This window comes from Synchiropus splendidus, chromosome 18 (genome assembly GCF_027744825.2).
Source record: "Synchiropus splendidus isolate RoL2022-P1 chromosome 18, RoL_Sspl_1.0, whole genome shotgun sequence".
In the NCBI taxonomy this organism is placed as follows: Eukaryota; Metazoa; Chordata; class Actinopteri; order Syngnathiformes; family Callionymidae; genus Synchiropus; species Synchiropus splendidus.
In genome coordinates this window covers 6,513,564-6,533,725 of record NC_071351.1, presented here as the reverse complement: position 1 = coordinate 6,533,725, position 20,162 = coordinate 6,513,564, and the positions used below count along the sequence as shown (strand labels likewise).

At 48.0% G+C, this 20,162-nt stretch overlaps 1 protein-coding gene across 10 annotated transcripts in view; it reads left to right on the top strand.

The window, feature by feature from the left end:
* Positions 1-20,162, top strand: part of LOC128749344 (plexin-A1-like) — a 130,836-nt gene that overhangs the window by 93,758 nt on the left and 16,916 nt on the right. For 5 of the 10 annotated variants that reach the window (XM_053848864.1, XM_053848860.1, XM_053848861.1 and 2 more), the window contains 10 exons: positions 5,594-5,794; positions 9,674-9,770; positions 11,080-11,279; positions 13,039-13,190; positions 15,177-15,297; positions 15,589-15,725; positions 16,520-16,687; positions 17,734-17,827; positions 18,478-18,714; positions 19,343-19,486. In XM_053848864.1, coding sequence (XP_053704839.1) covers positions 5,594-5,794; positions 9,674-9,770; positions 11,080-11,279; positions 13,039-13,190; positions 15,177-15,297; positions 15,589-15,725; positions 16,520-16,687; positions 17,734-17,827; positions 18,478-18,714; positions 19,343-19,486 — 1,551 coding nt within the window. The other 5 variants (XM_053848867.1, XM_053848866.1, XR_008412923.1 and 2 more) reach the window with 5 other exon arrangements.

Here is a 20,162-nt window from a genome sequence, read left to right as displayed (position 1 = left end):
CAACTTTATTTAAATCCCACCTTCTACTGTGACAGCTAAACTTGAACATCTTATACAGCATTTCCCCGGTTACTGACACCGCATTTGTGTCAGGAAGTTGTGTTGAAAGAACGTCTTCTATATCCATGCAGTCACTGAAAACCAAAGCATTGGTGGTGTTTTGGTGTGGCAGGGACGGGCAGCGGCTGCTCGACTCAGGAGTCAGGAGTGTGTGTTTGTGCTCCTGCCTGTTCATTATTCAACGCGCATTAAAGCTTGAAGATATTTCTCCAGATGCCTCTCTGATCGGAGGCGTGTTTAATGGAGAGCGACGGAGGGGAAAGTGAAAGGTATTAAAAGTGAGGGGAGGAGCGGCCTAGTTGGGAGAAGACTTCAGTCAGAGATGTTTATGGACGTCTCCTTGCTAAAAAGATGTCTCCTCCTCCTCCTCCTCCTCCTCCTCCTCCTCAGTTTTCCTCCTCTGCTGCTCGCCTCCACACACTTCTGCCTGGTCATGTCAGGAGCAGAGCTGAGGCCCAGTGAAACAGTGGCAGACAGACTCGGACCACATGATAGTGATCTGCTGCGTCCTCCCTCATCTCACTTCTCCTCTTCGTGTCCTCCTTTATCAGGTCCATAAGTGGTTGCCCTCCTCTCCTTCCTTTTCTGAGATTATCTGTGGAACATGTTGCCTGTCTCTCCTCTCAATGGGTCCGAACTTTGGACATGAACTGTCCCGCTTCCCAGTCGCTCCCAATGTATAGCTGAGCGTTGTTGTCACAGACGTTTAACTCAGCCTTAGTACAGTTATTTCAGAGCTTATCGGTGGGCGAATCTTTGTCAAAATAATGCAGACCCCAAATTTTTTTTTTTTGAAACATTTTTTACTTTTTTTTTTAACTAAATTTGTCAGATCTTCTGACTAGCTTTTTATTGTTTCGTATTGCATTGCAAGGGTGTTCAACCACCTTTTTTTAGACTATATTGTATTTTACAAATTCTTTCCTATCATAGTTTAATTTTATAACAACCCCAAGCTATAAACCTAATGTGATTGTGTTTTATTTTCCTCGCGGTTTTGTTGAGTTTTAACAGAGAGAAAGAGCAGCGCTACCCAAAGTGTGAAGCTTTTTCACCTGCGTTTGCTGCGCATCCCTCTCAGGATCAAACAGTGGAGGAGTGGGCGGACACCGCAAAAGGCTTCTGACACGGTTCAAAGTGCCTTTTATTTTGGCAGAGGAGCTTCGACAACAGAGCGCTGCGATATGGGGGTGTGCCCCCTCCTATCCACCTGAGATGACTTCTGAGGAAGTGGGTTCACTCGGAAAGATAAATGAAAAGTCTGCGTGCCTGTGTGTGAAACACCGTTTTCACCAGAGTTCAAACAAAAAGGCGTGCGCTTGCAGGGGTGTGGTGTTCTCAACAAGTCATATAAACAATGGAAGACACCAGGAAAATACGTCAGGTCCCGCAGGGTGAAAGAGACTCCACTTGTCTATCGATCCAGGGGCTTGTTCTTATCAGCAACATCCTCCTCTTTGACTAAGCCTCCTCGGTGAAGCAGATAGTCGGGAGATAAGCCAGACAGAGGTGGTGTTACTCATGGAGACCCACGTCACACCAGCATCGGTGTGTCTCTTGTAGTCTGGTTTGCTCATATCTAAGGTCCGACTGCAAGAACCTTGGTCTCAGCACGCCTCACGTCAACATATCCGTTACAATTCTGTGGCATTCAGATCAAAAATAAAAAGTAGTTACTTTGAATATTTGTTTATTGACCATGGGCGAGCGTATATTTTGGCCTTTTGGCTTGAGAAAGGCTGAGACACACTGGTATATAACACTCCTGCTGGTGAGGAGAGAGAGAGGCCCAAGAGCCCTGAATATCAGGTTTTGTCTTTCCTCTCTTTCACCTTGCCTTTCATAATTCACCAGCGCTCTGCTGCCGTGGATGTTATTCCGCTGTTTAATAACCCCCTGGAGGAGGGCGGCTCAAATCTTCTGATGTGCGGCGTGTCCTGACTTCATTTTCTCTCAGAAGAACTGGAGGGACAAAGCCAGTCTGAAATGTTTGAAGAGATTATATAGAAGAAGACGCATGATCCCGCCTCTGTTGCCACAGAGCAGGAGAGGCCTACCGGGACTCGGAGGGAGCAGCAGTGGATATTACCCCGGTGTTACATGCCGCGTGTGTGTGTGCTGGACTCGCTGTGTTAGTGTCTCAGAGTGAGACGTTGCTGAGCTGATGACTGCTCCTCAGCTTCTCCTGGGAGATGTGCTCATCGTCCTCTTCATTTGTGTGTGTGTGAGGGAGGGAGAGCGCGAAGCCATCGGTCGATGGGGTCTTGACCTGTGCTTTCTGAAATGGTTGGTTGGAGAGCATTGTTAAACCGTAGAGACCCTCTCAACTGTAGTAATCCCCCCGACACACACACACACACACACTGGTGCGGAACACGCCTCATCCATCAACATGGCCGGTTGTCAGTGCTTCATGGCCTCAGGGGTGAGACTCCAACCGCTGGCCTCATCGATGACTATGCGGGAAATGAAGATTTGCACGACGTTATTTGGTGTCATGCTGGGAAACTCTCCAACCCTCAGTCTGATACAGTGGCTTCTTCTTCTCCTCCTCCTCCTCCTTCTTCTTCTATCTCTTCGGGCTTCTCCCTTCAGGTTGGCCACAGAGGATCATCCTCCTCCATCTCACCCTGTCCTTGGCTTCCTCTTCTCTCCAACCTACAGACCTCATGTCCTCCTTCACCACCTCCATCACTCTCCTCTTTGGCCTTCCTCTCCACCTTCTGCCTGGCAGCTCCAACATCTCAACATCTTCATCTACCAATGTACTGGCTCTCTCTCTCCTCTGTACATGTCCAAACCATCTCCATCTCGCCTCTCTGACTTGGTCTCCTCAACACCTGAGCACATGTGCTGTCCCTCTGATCCTCTCCATGCTGCTCACTCCCAGAGAGAAGCTCAGCATCTTCATCTCTGCTCCCTCCAGCTCTGCCTCCTGTCTTTTCCTCAGTGCCACTGTTTCCAAACCATACAACGTTGCTGGCCTCACCACCCTTCTGGACACTTTCCCTTTCATCCTCGCCGACACCCTTTTCTCACACGTCACACCTGACACTTTTCTCCCATGATTCCATCCTGCCTGCACCCACTTCTTCGCCTCTTTCTCACAGCCTCAGTACTTCAAACCTCCCACCTTCTTTATCTCTGCATCCTGTCACTTCACCTTGTCCACTTGGCTCCCTCTCCTTCACACACATGTATCCGGTCTTACTGGCTCCCTGCTCTCACCGCAGATCACAATGTCATCTGCAAACATCATGGTCTAACACACTAGCTAGAGTCCCAAAACAGTGACTCTGAAACGTGGCATCAGAATCAGGGGCTGGTCCAACCCTCACCTGCGCTGCAGATCGATGGAGAGCTCTTGCTGCAAAGCTAAAGTCATCTCAACAAAGATTTGATTTATGATTTAAAGATACGATGGAGCAAGATGACATTATACACGTATTGTTCCGGAAACCTCCACAAAACCGAAGCAAAACTAATAAAACTCATTCTGGACTGGATGAAGCTCATGCTGACAAGAATGAATTGAGGGAGGAAGAGAACATGTGGAGACACCAACAGTGACGTCAGCTGTGACTCAGTCAACTGCATTGTTTTTTCTATGAACTAACAGGTTTGTTTACGCCTTTTTTTTTCCCCTGTGAAAAGCAACAAAACGTTTCATGCTTGGCGCCCGTTTTTCAGGCACTGGCCTACTCTCTCTGTCCCTCACCACCCGGAAGTGGCAACCGTATAGTCACCCAGTCATGGTGTTGTTACGCAGGTCAAATATTTGCAACGTGCCTTCATGTTTCCCCGGGAACCAACGCTGGAAGCAGAACTAGGAATAAAGGGAAGGTAAAGACAGGAGAAGTTTAAACTGCAACAGGGTTGGAGACGGGGATCAGAGCCGTCCCAAAGGTGAAGGAGATCGCTGTGTTTCATGGTGTTGCACCACTGCAGTATCTGATGCAGACGCAGCGCTGGCACCTGTCACCGTCGCTAATGAAAAGCCTCCACACTATTTCATTCCTCCTCTTCCTTCTCTGCTCTTTTGCCTGATGTGCTTCCGTCAGTCTCTGTGCTGGGTATTCCCAAGCAGCGGCCCGGCACATGACACACTTGTTCAGAGGAGCCATGCTCTTTGTATCGCGGCTCTGATGTAGCAGCAGCAGGAAGCAGATCCTGAAGAGAACGTGTGCGGAACTTTCAAAATATCTCAAACAAAGGAGCGCTTCTCTCTGCCGTCCTCTGAAGACACGTACTCGAGCGTTCACAGCGCTGTTTTTATTTCTCTTTCGACACATTCCAACATTCTATAACCCTTAATCTGTCCACACGTTTTCCTCTGTTTTAGTGCATTCTTACTCAAAATATATTTTTATTGACACTCAATACATCTCAATAAATCTATAACACTTGACTCTAGTCTGAGGAGACGTCCATGACGTCCATGTTCTTAAGCTTGCTGCCAAGATGTGGAGGAATTTTGCACAATAGAGAATAGAAAACCTTCAACAGGATGATGACAAGTCATGTGAAAATGCTGCTTCTTTTTCTGGTTGAGAAAGTGGAGGATAGAGAAATCTTTATTAAATGAGTTCAACAAAATTTGTTGGTAAACAGAGAGAGTTTTTTAATAAAAGAATGAAACAAGATTGAATTTATTTTAAGGAAAGGGGGCTGTGTGTTTATGTAACAATGGTGTAATAGCATGATAATAACTGCAGAAAGGACGATAAAAGGAAATGATTTCATTTGAGGTGATGGGTGACTTGTCATACGTTTTCATTTCATTTCAACCCCTTTAGTTTAAAAAAGAAAAAGTCTCTTTCAAGAGGCTCATTCTTGTGGCTCCCTCCTGAATTGGAGAACAAGTATGTCGGAAAGAATCCACCCCCTGCAGAGAAGTGAACGTGTGTCGCGTGTCCTTCAGTCAAGTGACTTGTTATTCACCAGCAAAGTGAAGTGGCTCAGTAGGTGCAGGAATAAGAATGTGACGTTCAGATAAGTCCCAACCCGAGTCAGGACCTGAGGTCTGAGGCACGGTGGGGGCCATTAAAGCTGAATGCCTGTGATCCCCGGCCAATACTCTGCTCCCTCCACTGGACAGAGTCAACTCCCACTGTGACCTCTCAGCCGGCCGCCGCAGACGCCGCCGCTCTTTCTCTGGTGTTTACTCTTGATTAAATACAATGTTTCCGTTCCATTTCCATTGACTCCTCGCAGCACGGGTTGACTGCCGCCATGAGACTCGGCGTAATGGTGTGTAACACGCAGCACAGACCAATTTATGAAGTCCAGACTGGTGTGTGTGTGTGTGTGTGTGTGTGTGTGTGTGTGTGTGTGTGTGTGTGTGTGTGTGTGTGTGTGTGTGTGTGTGTGTGTGTGTGTGTGTGTGTGTGTGTGTGTGTGTGTGTGTGTGTGTGTGTGTGTGTGTGTGTGTGTGTGTGTGTGTGTGTTCAGTCTGAGCCTGCAGCTCAGTCTTGCCTTCATGTGTTGTGCTTCACCACCGACCCCATGTTGTCTTTCTCCCCCTGAACTTCAGGAGTGTCCTCAGATCCGTCCCAGCACTCAGATCTACATCCCAGCAGGAGTCATGAGGCCGGTCACCCTGCTGGCCCAGAACCTGCCCCAGCCTCAGTCCGGACAGAGAAACTACGAGTGTATCTTCCGCATCCAGGGCACCACGCTCAACGTCCCGGCGCTGAGGTTCAACAGCACCAGCCTGCAGTGTCAGAAGACCATGGTAAGACATGGGGATCTCCTCCAGCTGCGCCGGCATTTGGATGCCGAAACTTCATCGTGGTCCTGGTGAAGGATACTTCCTCAAAGAATCTTTGGTGGCATTGACTTCCAGAATTAGGAGGTCACATTGTTCTGCCTAGTCCAAGTCGTTTGATCAGATCTTCCAGGTCACACGAGGCCGGTGCAGCTGAGGCTGTCGGTTGTGAACCAGGAGCATGAATCCACCCAGCCACGATCAGGGCCCCAGTTAGGCAGGAGGCACTTTAACCACTCCAGTCATGAGTAACTTGGCAGGAGCCCCGATCAGCATGCAGCAGCACCAACGCCACGTTCACCTTGCAAAGCCCCACTTGTTATTTCAAACTGAAACCTTCATCGGTCCATGTGAACAGCACCAGGTAACTGTGAATATCCAGGTGTCTGTCATCTTTGTTTGGTCAAATATCAATCACAGTAATATAATAATAGTAAAAATAGAACATACAGGGGTTGGAGAAAATAATGGAAACACCTTTATTTTCCATTATTTTGTCCAACCCCTGTATGTTTTGGGACTGTAATTTAAACATGCTTGAGTCACTCTTGTTTTGAAGCGTCTTACTGTAGCACTGCTTTTGGAAATGCATCACCACTCTAAACGCCATGGTTTGGTCCTGAATGCTGGTTTGGACGTCTGTGCTCGGGCGTGTTACCAAGAAGTCCGGCTGGACCCAACGAAGGGGACTGTAGATAAAAGTGTTTTTTTTCTGTCTTTATTTTTGTGTGTATTTATGTGTTGTTGTTACGGGTGGCGATATTGGGCCACCAGTCCTGGCGCTCCATCCTGCACCTGGAGGCGCGGTGCGTCTCCTCCCAGGTTGATAAGCCACAGCGGTGTTGTGGGTCGGGACCCATATAGGTGCGTGAGCCTGCTGACAGCGTGGGGTAATCTATCATGAGGAAAATTAGCCGGCGCTGGGTGAACACTCATCCACTTAATCTCCTTGTCTCTTTCTGCATAATTTAGCCCCTCATCAGCGCTTACACATGGAACCTGCGTGCTGGAATCCAGCCGGGACCGGAGGCACGCATGAGTGCTCTCTGGGACGTTAGCAGAATAAACAGATGCTGTACGCAGGCTCCGCACTCCTCCCTGGGGGCGGCCCGACATGAAGCAGACATATGGAGATTCTCCACACCATCCTCTTCCTTATCAGACGGCCACGGCGGCACCAGCAACAGCCAGGGACCTGCTTTACATGATTTATTACTCTGACACACATAGGCTGCTGCAGCCTGAGACTGGGCTTGCTCTGGATTCAAAAGCATTCCTGACCCAGGTACAACATCCGAGTCAGAGTCAGAAGAACTTTATTAATCCCAAGGGAAGTTGTGTTGGTTACATGCTCTGTACACAACATATCACGACTTAAATAAAAAAATAATATTATATACAGAAGAGCTTAGAAACAATGTGCAGGACAAATACAGTTCAAGAAGAATCCTTCACTGCAGTTTTTTTAGGGATGAATAGTACAGTTTTATTGCCGCAGGAAGAAAGGAGCTCCTGTGGTGCACAGTTTTTGAGGTGGGTAGTGTCAGTCTGTCGGTCCATGTGCTTCTGTATTGGAGCAGGAGCGGATGGAGGGGGTGGGTGATGTTGTCCAGGATGCTCCTTAGTTTCAGGAGCATCCTTGTCTCCATAACCAGTTTCACCCCCACCACATCACCAGCTTTGCTGTTGAGTCTCTTAGTGTCAGCAAACCACAGCGAACAGAATTGCAATGGACACCACCGTCTCATAAAACATCCTCAGCATTGTCCCGCAGATGTTGAAGGACCTCAGCCTCCCCAAGAAGTAGAGACCACTCTGTCCTTTTTTGTGAATGGCCTCAGTGTTCCGAGCCCAGTCCAGGTTGTTGTCTATGAAGACACTAAGATATTTATAGTCCTCGACCATAAGACAAAACTAAAAATGAATATTTTCTCAAGTAGTGATATGTCAGTGTCACCGGGGGGGTCTCTCTGCCGTGCCTCGCCTGTATATGAAAACACATTTCGATGAAAAACGAAACATAAAATAAGACAAATATTCAATACTGTGCTGAACACTTGACTGCAGCGACGCTCTTTCTCAGCTCTCCTCTCTCTACCTCCTGCCTCTGGTCATCAGAGTCAGGTGAAGCCCGGTGACTCCAGCTTATATCGTGTGTTGAGGTTCCTCTTTTTTTCCATCCAAGACTCCCACCCAGATCACCGCTTAGTTCCAGCATATTCAAGCACACGGTCATACACCTGCTCTGAAGTCGCATTTCTGTAGGTCACAAGCAGAGGGGAGGTTATTGTGAGAGGCGTCGCTGAATGTGACTTGTTCTCAGCACACGTCGGGAGGAGAGGTGTTGGTGTATATTTAACTCACTCAGGTACCTTTCAACATGACTAATTACCCGGGGGTGACCCCCACACATGCTCGACACTCGCCCCCCCACCCCCCCCACTTCAGCCAGCTGCTCGCTTTTGTTAACTCCAGCAGTTTTCTGTCCGCCAGACAAGGCTGCACCAGCGTGCTCTCGCTGCTCCGAGTCAGCGGAGACGCGCGGTCCTCAGAGACAAGCCAGCGCAGAGGAGAGCCCAGTGCGAGCGCTGATAACAAATGGACCTGGGATCGGCTTGGTTGGTGTCTTTAATGAGGCCAGGGGCGGCTTTGTTCTCACCTTGTGAGTCTGCGCCTCCCTCCCCCTGTTGTCCCCTCTTACCTCGCTCCGCTTCCATCCTCTGTTCGGAGCGGATGTTGACTTCCAAAACAAACCTCTTCATCGAGGGGAAGCTCAGACGCTCTTATCTGTCACAGAATGTTTCTGTGGGGAGAAAGTGTCGTTGACAACATCATGAAATCTGGGCGGTGGCTGAAGAAATGTGCGGATGGTGGATTTGTGTTTGGTGAGATGGTCAGCGTGCCCTGTACCCAGCAAGCCTCCTCCCCTGTTTCACCAGCGCATCGGATATGAAGCATCTGGAGAGATGTTTCCACTGTGACTTCTGCTTGTCAGGTGTGGTTTTGTGTCTGCCAATATCAAAGTTGGTGACGCATCAGAGGCTGTCCAGGTCCGACGGTGAAGTGACGGCAGACGCGGTGCGATATGAATTTTATGTTGGTTCCAAAAAAAGCCCGTGCTCCCGTCACCTCCCCCGGGGGGAGTGGGGGGGGCGCGCCAGCGTGAGTCGGTGCAGGTAGATTAATTGCATGCAGTGACATTGAGCAGGAGCCACAAGCAACTCTAATGAGTGGGATTACTCATCTCCAACAGCTCTGTGCACTTGGGGGAGGCCTGTTCGGAGGCAGAGGGGCCCCGCTCCGCTCACTGCTGCTGGGTTGGAGCATCGTGAAGGGTCGTGGTGGTGGTCAGGGACAGTCGGTATCTGGACACACCTCCAGGATGAACAGTCGCCAGGGGGTGTCCTTCCCTTCATGGACTCTTCATGCGAGTTCGGTGGGCGATTCACAGTGGGACTCCACCACTAAACCATGTAGCATTATGAATGGAGAACAGCAGCACGTCTCAGAGAGAGCGAGGAGGTGCACAGTTGTTCAGGAGATCCAACCCACAGCGTCTCACCTCAACCATCTATAATGTGATGGGAGAAGATGCTTGAAACCCAGGGTTTGATGGAGTGAGCGAGGTCATTCAAAACCTTCAGCCAGGTGCTCGTGGGAGCATCTACCAAACCACTCAGGGAGCAAATTGGAAATGCCAATGTCACTTTACCCTGCTCACGTCTCCTCTCTCTGCAGCCCATGTGCGAATTAATGTTGTTGTTTTTTAATTCCTTCACACGGTTCGGTCTGGTTTTCGACCCGAGCCGGTGACCTGGATGACCGTGTGGTGTGTCTGTTCCACAGTATGACTACGAGGGCAGCGACATCAGTGACCTCCCGGTTGATCTGTCCGTGGTCTGGAATGGAAACTTCGTCATCGACAACCCCTTCAACATACAAGGTACTGGAGCGCTTCATGTCCGTCTTGTTGCCTTGTGCGTAACACTCACGTGTGCGTGGTGGTTCGGGTGACTGGCGGGAATAACCACCAAACTTCCAGTGCTGGAGTTAATGGGGATGGATGTTGGCAGATGAACAAATGGAGAATCTTATAAGGTGAAGGAAGGATGAATGAGGACGAAGCGGGGCGTCGTGACAAGTTGATGGATGGATCCTGCGACTGCAGGGGAAGATGAACATAAAGGGATTGATCAAGAAAAACAACAAGTGACACGGCGGGATGGCATTTATTCCTTTAATAGTCATTTGTGCGTGAAGCTGGAATACAATCGCCCGCGGAAAATTCTGTTATCAAGTGTAATTTATGGGGCGGCGGAGGCTTAATGGAGTTCGACATCCCATTACAGAGGATTAAACACGTCTTGCTCTCGAGTGAGTCCGACACTTGTTGGTGTCAAATTGTCGTGTCCGCCGTTGTTTTTGTCCGTTTCATTCACAGTATCTGCACTTTTCATCTTTTCCCTGTCGGAGCATGTGGTCTGTTTAGCTGAGGGAACACGGCGCCGAAACCTCAACCAAGAGCTGGGGCTCGGAAACATCTCTCACGTCAGTGGTGTGTCGGGCATCTGCCACCTGGACACATGGACAATGCATGTGACTTCACACGACCTCTTTTGACCAAGTCATGGGGAGTTTACATCACAAAGCTTTGGGCAGAAATGTGCCCTTCTGGAAACAAATGGGTGCTGGATGGGACACGTTTTCACACAACCAGGATGCCATCTTGTTCGTACTGTATGTGCGAGTAGGAACGTAGTGCGACAGCTTTTCCTTTTGCCTCCGACCATCTCATATCATCACATCACACCATCGATATGTTTAGTTTAATCTAAAGTACACAACATTGCCGTGATGCTAAAACAAATGTATATATTTATGTGGATAGTTTGAATGAATATTGAAGGTTTTTCAGTGCCTGCAGCAGTGACTTATTTTCAAAGTTTTTGTCCTTCTAACTCAGAGTAAGTGGTTGAATTGGCAGCAAATGTATTCAGCGTTCAGGGCCGGAGCTGTGCTTAAGAAACGGCGGGCCAAGGTGATGGAATGCCAAATCTAAAATGTCTCTGTAGATAGAGAAGTGGGACACGATGTCATCGATTGAAATGAATGTGAACTTTGTAGTTTCAACGAGAACATGTCAGTGAAAGTAAGACGGGTCTTTTTTGCCACCATATTGTGGCGTATGATGTGACGGCTCTGAAAGGCTTCTGAACACGCCAGTGATCCTGTGTTCCCTGCCCCTCCTGCAGCTCACCTGTACAAGTGCCGGGCGCTGCGGGACAGCTGCGGCATGTGTCTGAAGGCGGATCCCAGGTTTGAGTGTGGCTGGTGCGTCCAGGACAAAAAGTGCTCCCTGAGGCAGGAGTGTTCCCTTCAGCTGGCCGACTCCGGAGGGTGGATGCATGCCACGTCTGGGAACAGCCGCTGCACCCATCCCAAGATCACCAAGGTCAGTGTTTTGTTCATTCATGTGTTTTGCTTGATAATCGGAGGTTGACTCCAGTCTTGATGATGTTCCGAGTCAGGGCTGGTCTGCATGAGAGCGCTGGCGTGTCGGCGAAGACGACGTGGCAGCTTGAGCGTGTGGCTAGTGCTTTTAACAGGAACATGAAGTTGTGAGAAGGGGCGGCTGGTGAGAGGGCTGGGAAGTGAGTTTGGTACAAATAGCTTCGAGGTGCGGAGGCGGAGCACACAGCTTGGCTGGCACCTCTGTTTTGAAGAGACACTGGTGTCCTCTTTATCAGATGACAAACTATGAGGCCATGACCTGCCTTAAGGAGAGTGTGGAGTAGGGTCCACCCCACTGAGTCCAGCTGTGAGGGCGTGCTCTGTCTGGAGACAAAGCTCTTTTGGCTCAGAAGTCATGTGAACACAAGCAAGTTGAGTTTTGGACGCCGACTTGATCCCAGCAGGAGAACTGCACCTTGTCTCTGGAAACTCTCAGCAGGTGGTGAGCTTCTCGCCTCAGGCGACTCGGTGCTAGACGCTGGAAACTAGGTGTACAGCGCGACTCCACACAAACCTGATAGATGCCAGGCAGTAAAGGGTCTGATCACTGTCTGGGCAGACAACATGCTTCAAATACAACTTCTCCAACTCCCAGAACACTGAGGTGAGCAGCCAGAAGACGCGACTCTGGTGTTGTGGAGGAGCGCAGGGGACTCGCGATGTGTGATAACTCAGGTGTTTTGGCCTTTATGAGGCTGATAAACGCCTGATTTTATTGACAGACAGATTTGCTGAAATGAATAATGCTGCGCTCTACAGTAACTGTTTTCACTGCTGTGGTCTCGCAGCTGCATGTCGTCTGCCTGACGACAGCCAAGAGGAAAGACGCTGTCAGTAACTACCAAGTTACTGAAGATCACCAGACTATTCACTGAGCTACTCAGTGAAGCTGATGGTGGAAGACCTGCTTCGTCGTATAGCACCGCCAGCTGAGGCGGAAAAAAGGGACATGGCACGAGGTGCAGAGGTGCGAGCCTGAACAGCAAGGGGCGCATTTATTTTTCCAGATAACGCTGCCAGTTAGCACGCGATAAAATGTTCAGACGTTCTTAACTCGTGAACTATAAAGGGCGCACCTCAGCGAAGGCTAGCCGAGCAACACTTGCTATATATCTCAACACAGCCACGCTCCCGTGGCGTCGTATATTGAGGTTGGGAAAGTTGGAGGCAATGAATACAAATGACTCGTAGGGCGGACCTTGGTGGCCTATGCTGGGCCACCAGGGTCCGGCCCGTATAAACTGGTCCATTAAAAGACAACAAAGGGAAGGAGAGAAGGAAAACAAGAGCAACAGATTTCTGATAAACACCATGTGATTCTTGGGAGCTTCCATCAGTCAGTGTATTTGTTTTGTCACACCACACCTGGACTCATTACCTGCTATAATCTGGACACATAAATCACATTAGCTGCTGTCAGCAGGGCAGAGCGTCGCGCCGACGCCACTGTGATAACTTTCAATTATGACCTGAAGAGGATGTGGCTCGCTCATTCACGTGTGTGTGTGCGCTTTACTTTCACAGTCCACAGTGTGTGTGTGTGTGTGTGTGTGTGGTGCGTCATTCAGAGGTGAAGAGCACGACTGCCGTCCTGTGACGCCGTGAACCCAGTCAATGAACCACCAGAGTTCCAAGTGTGTTCATCTTGTCAGTCATGCTTGTTGAACCGCTCTCCCTCCTCCTCCTCCTTGTCGCTGTAGCTGTTCCCCGAGACAGGACCTCGGCAGGGGGGAACCCGGGTCACTATCCTGGGCGAGAATCTGGGTCTCCAGTTCCGAGACATTGAGACGGGCGTCAGGTTAGGCAAAGTGCCGTGTATGCCCATCCAAGAGGAATACCTGAGTGCAGAAAGGTAGGTGTGGCTCCCTCACCACAGCCTGCTTCATCTCTTCACTGTCTCTCCACTGAAGCTCCCAACTGATCCTCTCCTCATGACTGCACGTGGCTCATTCATGTTTCTCACCCTGACATTTACCTCTGGCTCACTGAGGTCAGACAGTCTGAGGTGCCGTGGTCTGCGTGCAGACAGCGAGCCGCTCTATTTCACTGTGATGTGTTCATCCGTTGTTCTGCATATGTAGTCCCCAATTCTCACCTCAGTTGACGCCTCACGACTTCACAGCTGTGAGTACGCTGTCACCAGGTCAGCCTGAGATGAAGTCAATGGTGTTGACTTGCCGTGTAGAAACTTACATATTTATATTTATATGAGTGCTGTCATTTTAACGCGTTTCAACGGTTCTTCATTTTGCCTCATTTAGAGGTGTGTTGTACTTCTATTATTCATTTGTTAATTGTTATATTGAGCTTAAGTTTATTATTATCATCATTATTATTATTAACAATAACAATTTATATATATATATTGTTATTATTCTTTTTTATTTTTCTTTATTAGTTTATTTAATTTTGTTGGCATTTATCTGATATTTATTTATTTTGGACATATAGTTTTTGTTTTTGGAAACTGCAGGCCTCAGACTGAAATTTTGTTGCCATAATACAGTGGTATGCTTTTGTGCAATTTTTGAAGACAGCTTTATTTTATTTATTTAACTGTATTGCTGTATTTGTTTCACATTTTTGAAGACAGCCTTATTTTATTTATTTAACTGTATTGCTGTATTTGTTTTACATTTTTGAAGACAGCTTTATTTTATTTATTTAACTGTATTGCTGTATTTGTTTTACATTTTTGAAGACAGATTTATTTAATTTATTTAACTGTATTCCTGTATTTGTTTTACATTTTTGAAGACAGCTTTATTTTATTTATTTAACTGTATTGTTGTATTTGTTTTACATTTTTGAAGACAGCCTTATTTTATTTATTTAACTGTATTGCTGTATTTGTTTTACATTTTTGAAGAGAGATTTATTTTTTTTATTTAACTGTATTGCTGTATTTGTTTTACATTTTTGAAGACAGCCTTATTTTATTTATTTATTTAACTGTATTGCTGTATTTGTTTTACATTTTTGAAGACAGCTTTATTTTATTTATTTAACTGTATTGCTGTATTTGTTTTACATTTTTGAAGACAGCTTTATTTTATTTATTTAACTATATTGCTGTATTTGTTTTACATTTTTGAAGACAGCCTTATTTTATTTATTTAACTATATTGCTGTATTTGTTTTACATGTTTGAAGACAGCTTTATTTTATTTATTTAACTGTATTGCTGTATTTGTTTTACATTTTTGAAGACAGCTTTATTTTATTTATTTAACTATATTGCTGTATTTGTTTTACATTTTTGAAGACAGCCTCATTTTATTTATTTAACTGTATTGCTGTATTTGTTTTACATTTTTGAAGACAGCTTTATTTTATTTATTTATCTATATTGCTGTATTTGTTTTACATTTTTGAAGACAGCCTTATTTTATTTATTTAACTATATTGCTGTATTTGTTTTACATTTTTGAAGACAGCCTTATTTTATTTATATACAACTCAAATTCTTTATCAGGAGACCTTTAGCAGATATGACATAAAAACAAAAATGTTTTTGGTCGACTGACAGCACTAGTTTATATATAATATTTGTGTAACTTGTGTCCGTCTGCTACGGTGCAGCTCCTCATGACAAAGCATGGATGGTCGCGCCACAGTTGGAGCCAGATGTCATGTGACAGTGCTGTTGTTTGACAGTGAAACCACACGCTCCTGCTGTTTTTTTTAATGAAAACTTGCCTTCCCTGTGAACAGGACCCTCCGTGTGTTAATGACATCCAAACCCCGGTTGCTTTTCATGTTAATTCAGCCACGGTGGATGGAATGTAGGAAAGAATTACTTGAATCCAATGACCTTCTTTCTCACCTTTGTCAACAGGATCGTGTGTCTGCTGAACGACGCCACTTCCTATCGTGTGCAGGAGGCTCAGGCGGAGGTGTGTGTGAGAGACTGCGTCAACGACTACAGGGCGCTGTCGCCGCGACCTTTCACCTTTGTGGTAAGAGGTGGAGTCTTCGGTGGGAGGTTTTCGTCGCCGTGCAAAACAAGAGCAGGCCTTGCTGTTGGATTCACCCTGCGCTTCATTCAAGCTGCAAAACAATAAAACTTATATCAGCACTGACTTAGACCTAGAAAGACACTTAACATTTCTATAAAAAAACAAATGATAATAATAGCTTTCTATTAACGCTATTGTTGTGTATGTTTCCAGGCCAAAGTGGCGAAGCACGGCCGACTATTTTCACAGGTTTTGAATAAGAGTGAGGTGGTGTTGTGTCTCCTTCTGCAGACCCCGTTTTTCAGCAGTGTCCAGCCGTCCCAGGGTCCCATATCCGGAGGCACGCGAGTCACCATCGAGGGCAGCTACCTGAACGCCGGGAGCCATGTGTCCGTCAGCGTTGGCTCTCAGCCATGCCACTTCAAAAGGTACAAAGCCCTGTTTTTATTCTTAACTGAAGCGACAATAGAGCGCTTGAATGAAGGGATGGCGACGAGAGCGTGCCATCACTTCATCTGCTTTTCCCAGTGTCTGTCAGCAAGGCTCTGCTTCCGCCTGTGTGTTTGGTGACAAGCAACATCTGACGCAGAATTTCTGCCGAATCTCATGGCAAAAGAATGAAAAAAAGAGCAGGGCTTCGTGCCTGTCAGACGGTGGGATTAGCTGTGGCGAGCTAATCTCCGCTCCCACCAGTGTATGTGAGCTTTGATGTCGCGGCACTCGCTGTAATCCAGAAGCTTTGGCTTCAACACAACTGCTTGCTCACCTCATCTCTATCTCTATCTGTCACAGCCCGACTCCGCGTCACTGTTTGGGGCGCCTGTGCTGTGTCGTCTTTGTCAGCGGAGCTGCAAATGTCGCCCAGCAGAGGAGCTAACTCAGAGTCTGCCTCTGGTTTCCGTGTGGTTTCTCCACACTGGAGAACATACGGGGACCGTACCTTGATGCTCACACACTGGTGCCCCTCACAGTCGCCTGCAGTCGTGGCCCAGAGACGCAGCCACCGCTCAACTGTGCTAAATAACTGGACTCTAGTCTGGCTCGCAAGGGGCGAGAAGTTAGGACAAGAGGCAAGAAAGAAGTGGCCCAAAATATCAGTGGATTGAAAGACAGTTTCTCTTGGAAAGGAATTGCAACTTCTGACACATTCATGTGACACATTTTATTGACTTTTGTATCCTTGCCCCGAGTACGCTCTGGATCATGTCTGTGCTCCGTCCAGGAGGAACGCGCGGGAGATCGTGTGCGTGACACCTGCTGGACAGGCTCCAGGAGCCGCTTCTGTCTTCGTGGATATCGACAGCGCTGAACTCCGCAACCCAGCGGTCAAGTTTAACTACACCGAAGACCCGACTGTGCTCAAGATCGAGCCTGACTGGAGCATTGCCAGGTAGGACACTGTCGACACAGTCTGACTGCCTTCCTGCAAGGAGCAGGAGATGCCTCTCCCAGCCGGGAAGGTGCCTGAACACTGTGTCCGAGTCACAGCATTGTATTCATTTGTCATGTGAACAATCTCTCTTGATCCCACCACCACCACAGGCTGACTTGAACACTGCAACAATGAAAAACAGGGAAGAAAATGATTCATGGAGTCAAGAAAATGTTTTCACGACTTCAATGTGTGAGGGTCATGAAGAGATCTCCGCATTTTTCATTGACTAGTTGGTGAGAAGTGCTTCAGCCAACTCCGGCTCTGCTGGCAGCTTGGTTTTCTACGCCGCTTTTGCTGCTTTTAGACCCTGAAACATGTTTTTTTCTAGCTCAGATGTGCGTCCCAGTGGAGGAGCTGCACAGAGTTCAATGTTTTTTTCGTTGATAACCATTTATTAACTCATGTGAAAGAGAAATGCGAGGAGAAACTAGGAGAGAATCTCCTAGTTTCAGCGGGGCGACTTTGGTGAGACATGAGAGCGAGATGCCAACTTCAGTTTGCGCTCACTCCAGCGAGTCGTCACCAGCACTTGGGCAATAAAAGCTCCAGAAATGAAACCAACATAAGCGTAAACTAAAAGGTGAAGCAGAGACTCATCTCTGGTAAAAATACTCATTTTCATTTCACCTCCCAAAAACTCCACATTTGCATGTCAGTGCTCTAAACTGTCCCTTTGAGAGACGCCAGTCTTTGTCAGTGTTGTCACTTCTAGAACACTTTCAACAACAAGCCCAACAGCGAGGCACGTAATACAAAACGTGAGCGTGTTTCTTCTCCGGTGCAAGTCTGGTGAATCCATTCAGCTGTATTCAGCTGTCGGTATCTGTTGAAGGTGAAGACCTTTGTGGTCATCAGGGTCAACTGACTACGTGGAAGAAAGCGAGCCGAGCTCAGAAATAGAGCGGTAAACAACCTGAGTAGCAAAGGAGGACAAGACCCTTTCAGCTGCCTCCAGTCTGTGGAAACATGTTTTTCACCAGGTGCGTTTTGTCTCCCTACAGTGGTGGTACTTTGCTGACCGTCAGTGGAACCAACCTGGCAACAGTTCGAGAGCCCAAAATCAGGGCCAAGTACGGCCAGGCCGAGTCGTTCCACGTGAGTAGTCTCTTCTCTGCTGGCTGCAGGTGACCATGACTCCCAGCCCTGACTCCTTCCTAGATGTGCTGTGGGCTTGTTTGGAAGAGGTCGCCGTCCATTTCCACTTTGCTCTCACGACCTGCAGTACGAGCACTTTGACATCACAAAGAGCTGAGGTCCAGAACAGTTCAACTCAGTTCTGTGCTGATGGAAGAGAGTCACGACTGCCACGGAGAACATGAATTATAGGAAGCCGAAATATGAATATTCCAGTGTGTGCAGATGCACGCCGTGAAATATCAGCGCACCGCTGTCTCATGATTCTTTGATGAGAGTTGAAGTTTCAACAGGAATTAGCTTTGAAATTCATGCACATCCACTGTTGTTTGGATCACGTGCTCGTGGGGAGGGATTCCTCCTGACTCCTGATGAAGGTCTCTCCAGGTGCGCCACACCTGCAGCCTCCCTCAAGCCGGGCCTGTTGAGATGCGTGAGCTGATGTGTGAATTATTTGAAAGATTCCGATCATCGGTGGCTCTTCATTTTCAAGGCCCATGATCTGTACAGTGACCTTCAGCTTCATTCATCTTCTGGGATCCAGACAGTAACATTTGCAACTGGCTCCTCCCTGACCATTCAATGAAATGTTTGTTGTTGTTTTTTCCCAGAACTGCACCGTGTACAACAACTCGGTCATGGTGTGCCTGGCTCCGTCGGTGGCGGACTCGGACCTGGAGTTTTCCGAGTCGGGCAGCGGCCCAGACGAGATTGGATTTTACATGGACAACGTCAATGCTTTGGTGGTGGTGAACGAGAGCTTCAGCTACTACCCCGATCCAGTGTTTGAACCCCTGAGTTCCTCAGGAGTTCTGGAGCTCAAGCCCACGTCACCGCTCATTCTGAAAGTGAGTATGGGTCTATGAGGCCTCCGCTCGCCTCCAGGCTCCACAGCCACTGCTCAGCCTCCATCGTCTTCTGCTCCTCACTGTGGTCTCTGACTCAAGGATGATGTCCAGGCGGACGTTGTTGTCCACGACATGGGAAGGGCAGCTATTCCAATCTGGTGTCTGATGTTTGAATGAACACATGTTCTCACAGACATGGAGGCCATTGGTTGAGAGCATTTTCTGTACAGTACTGAGCTGGACACTTATTCCAAACATGGATTGGTTGGATTTACATCTCCATTTAAACAACCATGACTGTTGCCATTGTGGTGTGGCTTTATTGCCACAAGTCAGCTGACACGTGGCTCTTGCGACGGAGACGGTGAGGTGACCAAAACACCATCACCTCAGTCTGTTGTTCCTTCAGAAACATCCAGTGCCATCCACACCTTCATGAAGTGGCCCCAATATGGAGGAGCCCCAGCAACACTCACTGACCTCCACGTTCATGTCCAACATCAAACCTTGGTGTCGATCAGAGAAGTTGGAAGGAAACAGCTTTTTCCCTTTTTGAGTGAACGTGAAGCTAATGTTATGAAGTGGGGCCTCCTCAATCCTCATGTTTCTCCTCTCTGCTTGTCCTCAGGGTCGCAACCTGATCCCAGCAGCTCCGGGCAGCAGTCGCCTGAACTACACGGTGCTGATCGGTGAGACCCCGTGTGTCCTCACACTGTCTGAGAGCCAGCTGCTGTGTGAGTGGCCCAACCTCACAGGACAACACAAAGTCACGGTCAGCACCTCTTCTCTCCCTTGGACTTCTGCTGCTGCTACTGTTTCGTCACAGACGCTTGTTCAGATGGAATCTTTCTGCTGAACCAGCTGACAGGGGTGACCTGTGACCGACTGAGCTCAGATGTGAGGACGCTGCTCGTGTCTGTCGGAGTCTGTCGGCTCCTTGCATGAAGGTTCTTGTATGAAGGGGACTGGCTTGGTGAAGAGGAAGACTGGCACAGTGCTCGAGTCAACACTCACCAGAAGTCACGATCAGGGTAGTCTGGAGGGTGAACATGGTCTTGGTCATTCAGGCAGCGCTGGATCGTTCTCCTTCAGGCAGGAGTCGTGGCTATGATGGTGTGGAGTCCCAAACAAGGCTGCGCCTCCTGTAAGGCGGACAGTGAGCTCTTCACAGCGCCCCCTGTCCTGTCCTTGCAGCTGCTGTTGTGTCCTTCAGACGCCTGGGATTGTTTCTAATCTCACCACTCTAATCCCACAACCATAATCTCTGTCTTCGGAACCTTTCAGATGTGCAAATTTCTCAGCAAATCCCGCCACTTGTCCAACGTCCTTCTCAAGAGCGTGGCAGCATTTTGTGCCTCCAAGTTTGGTGCAGTTAGGAGCGTATTCTTCTCTTCCGTCGTGGCTTTGTGTCCCGTGTCATGTTTCCTGATGCCTTCGCGCGGCAGAGT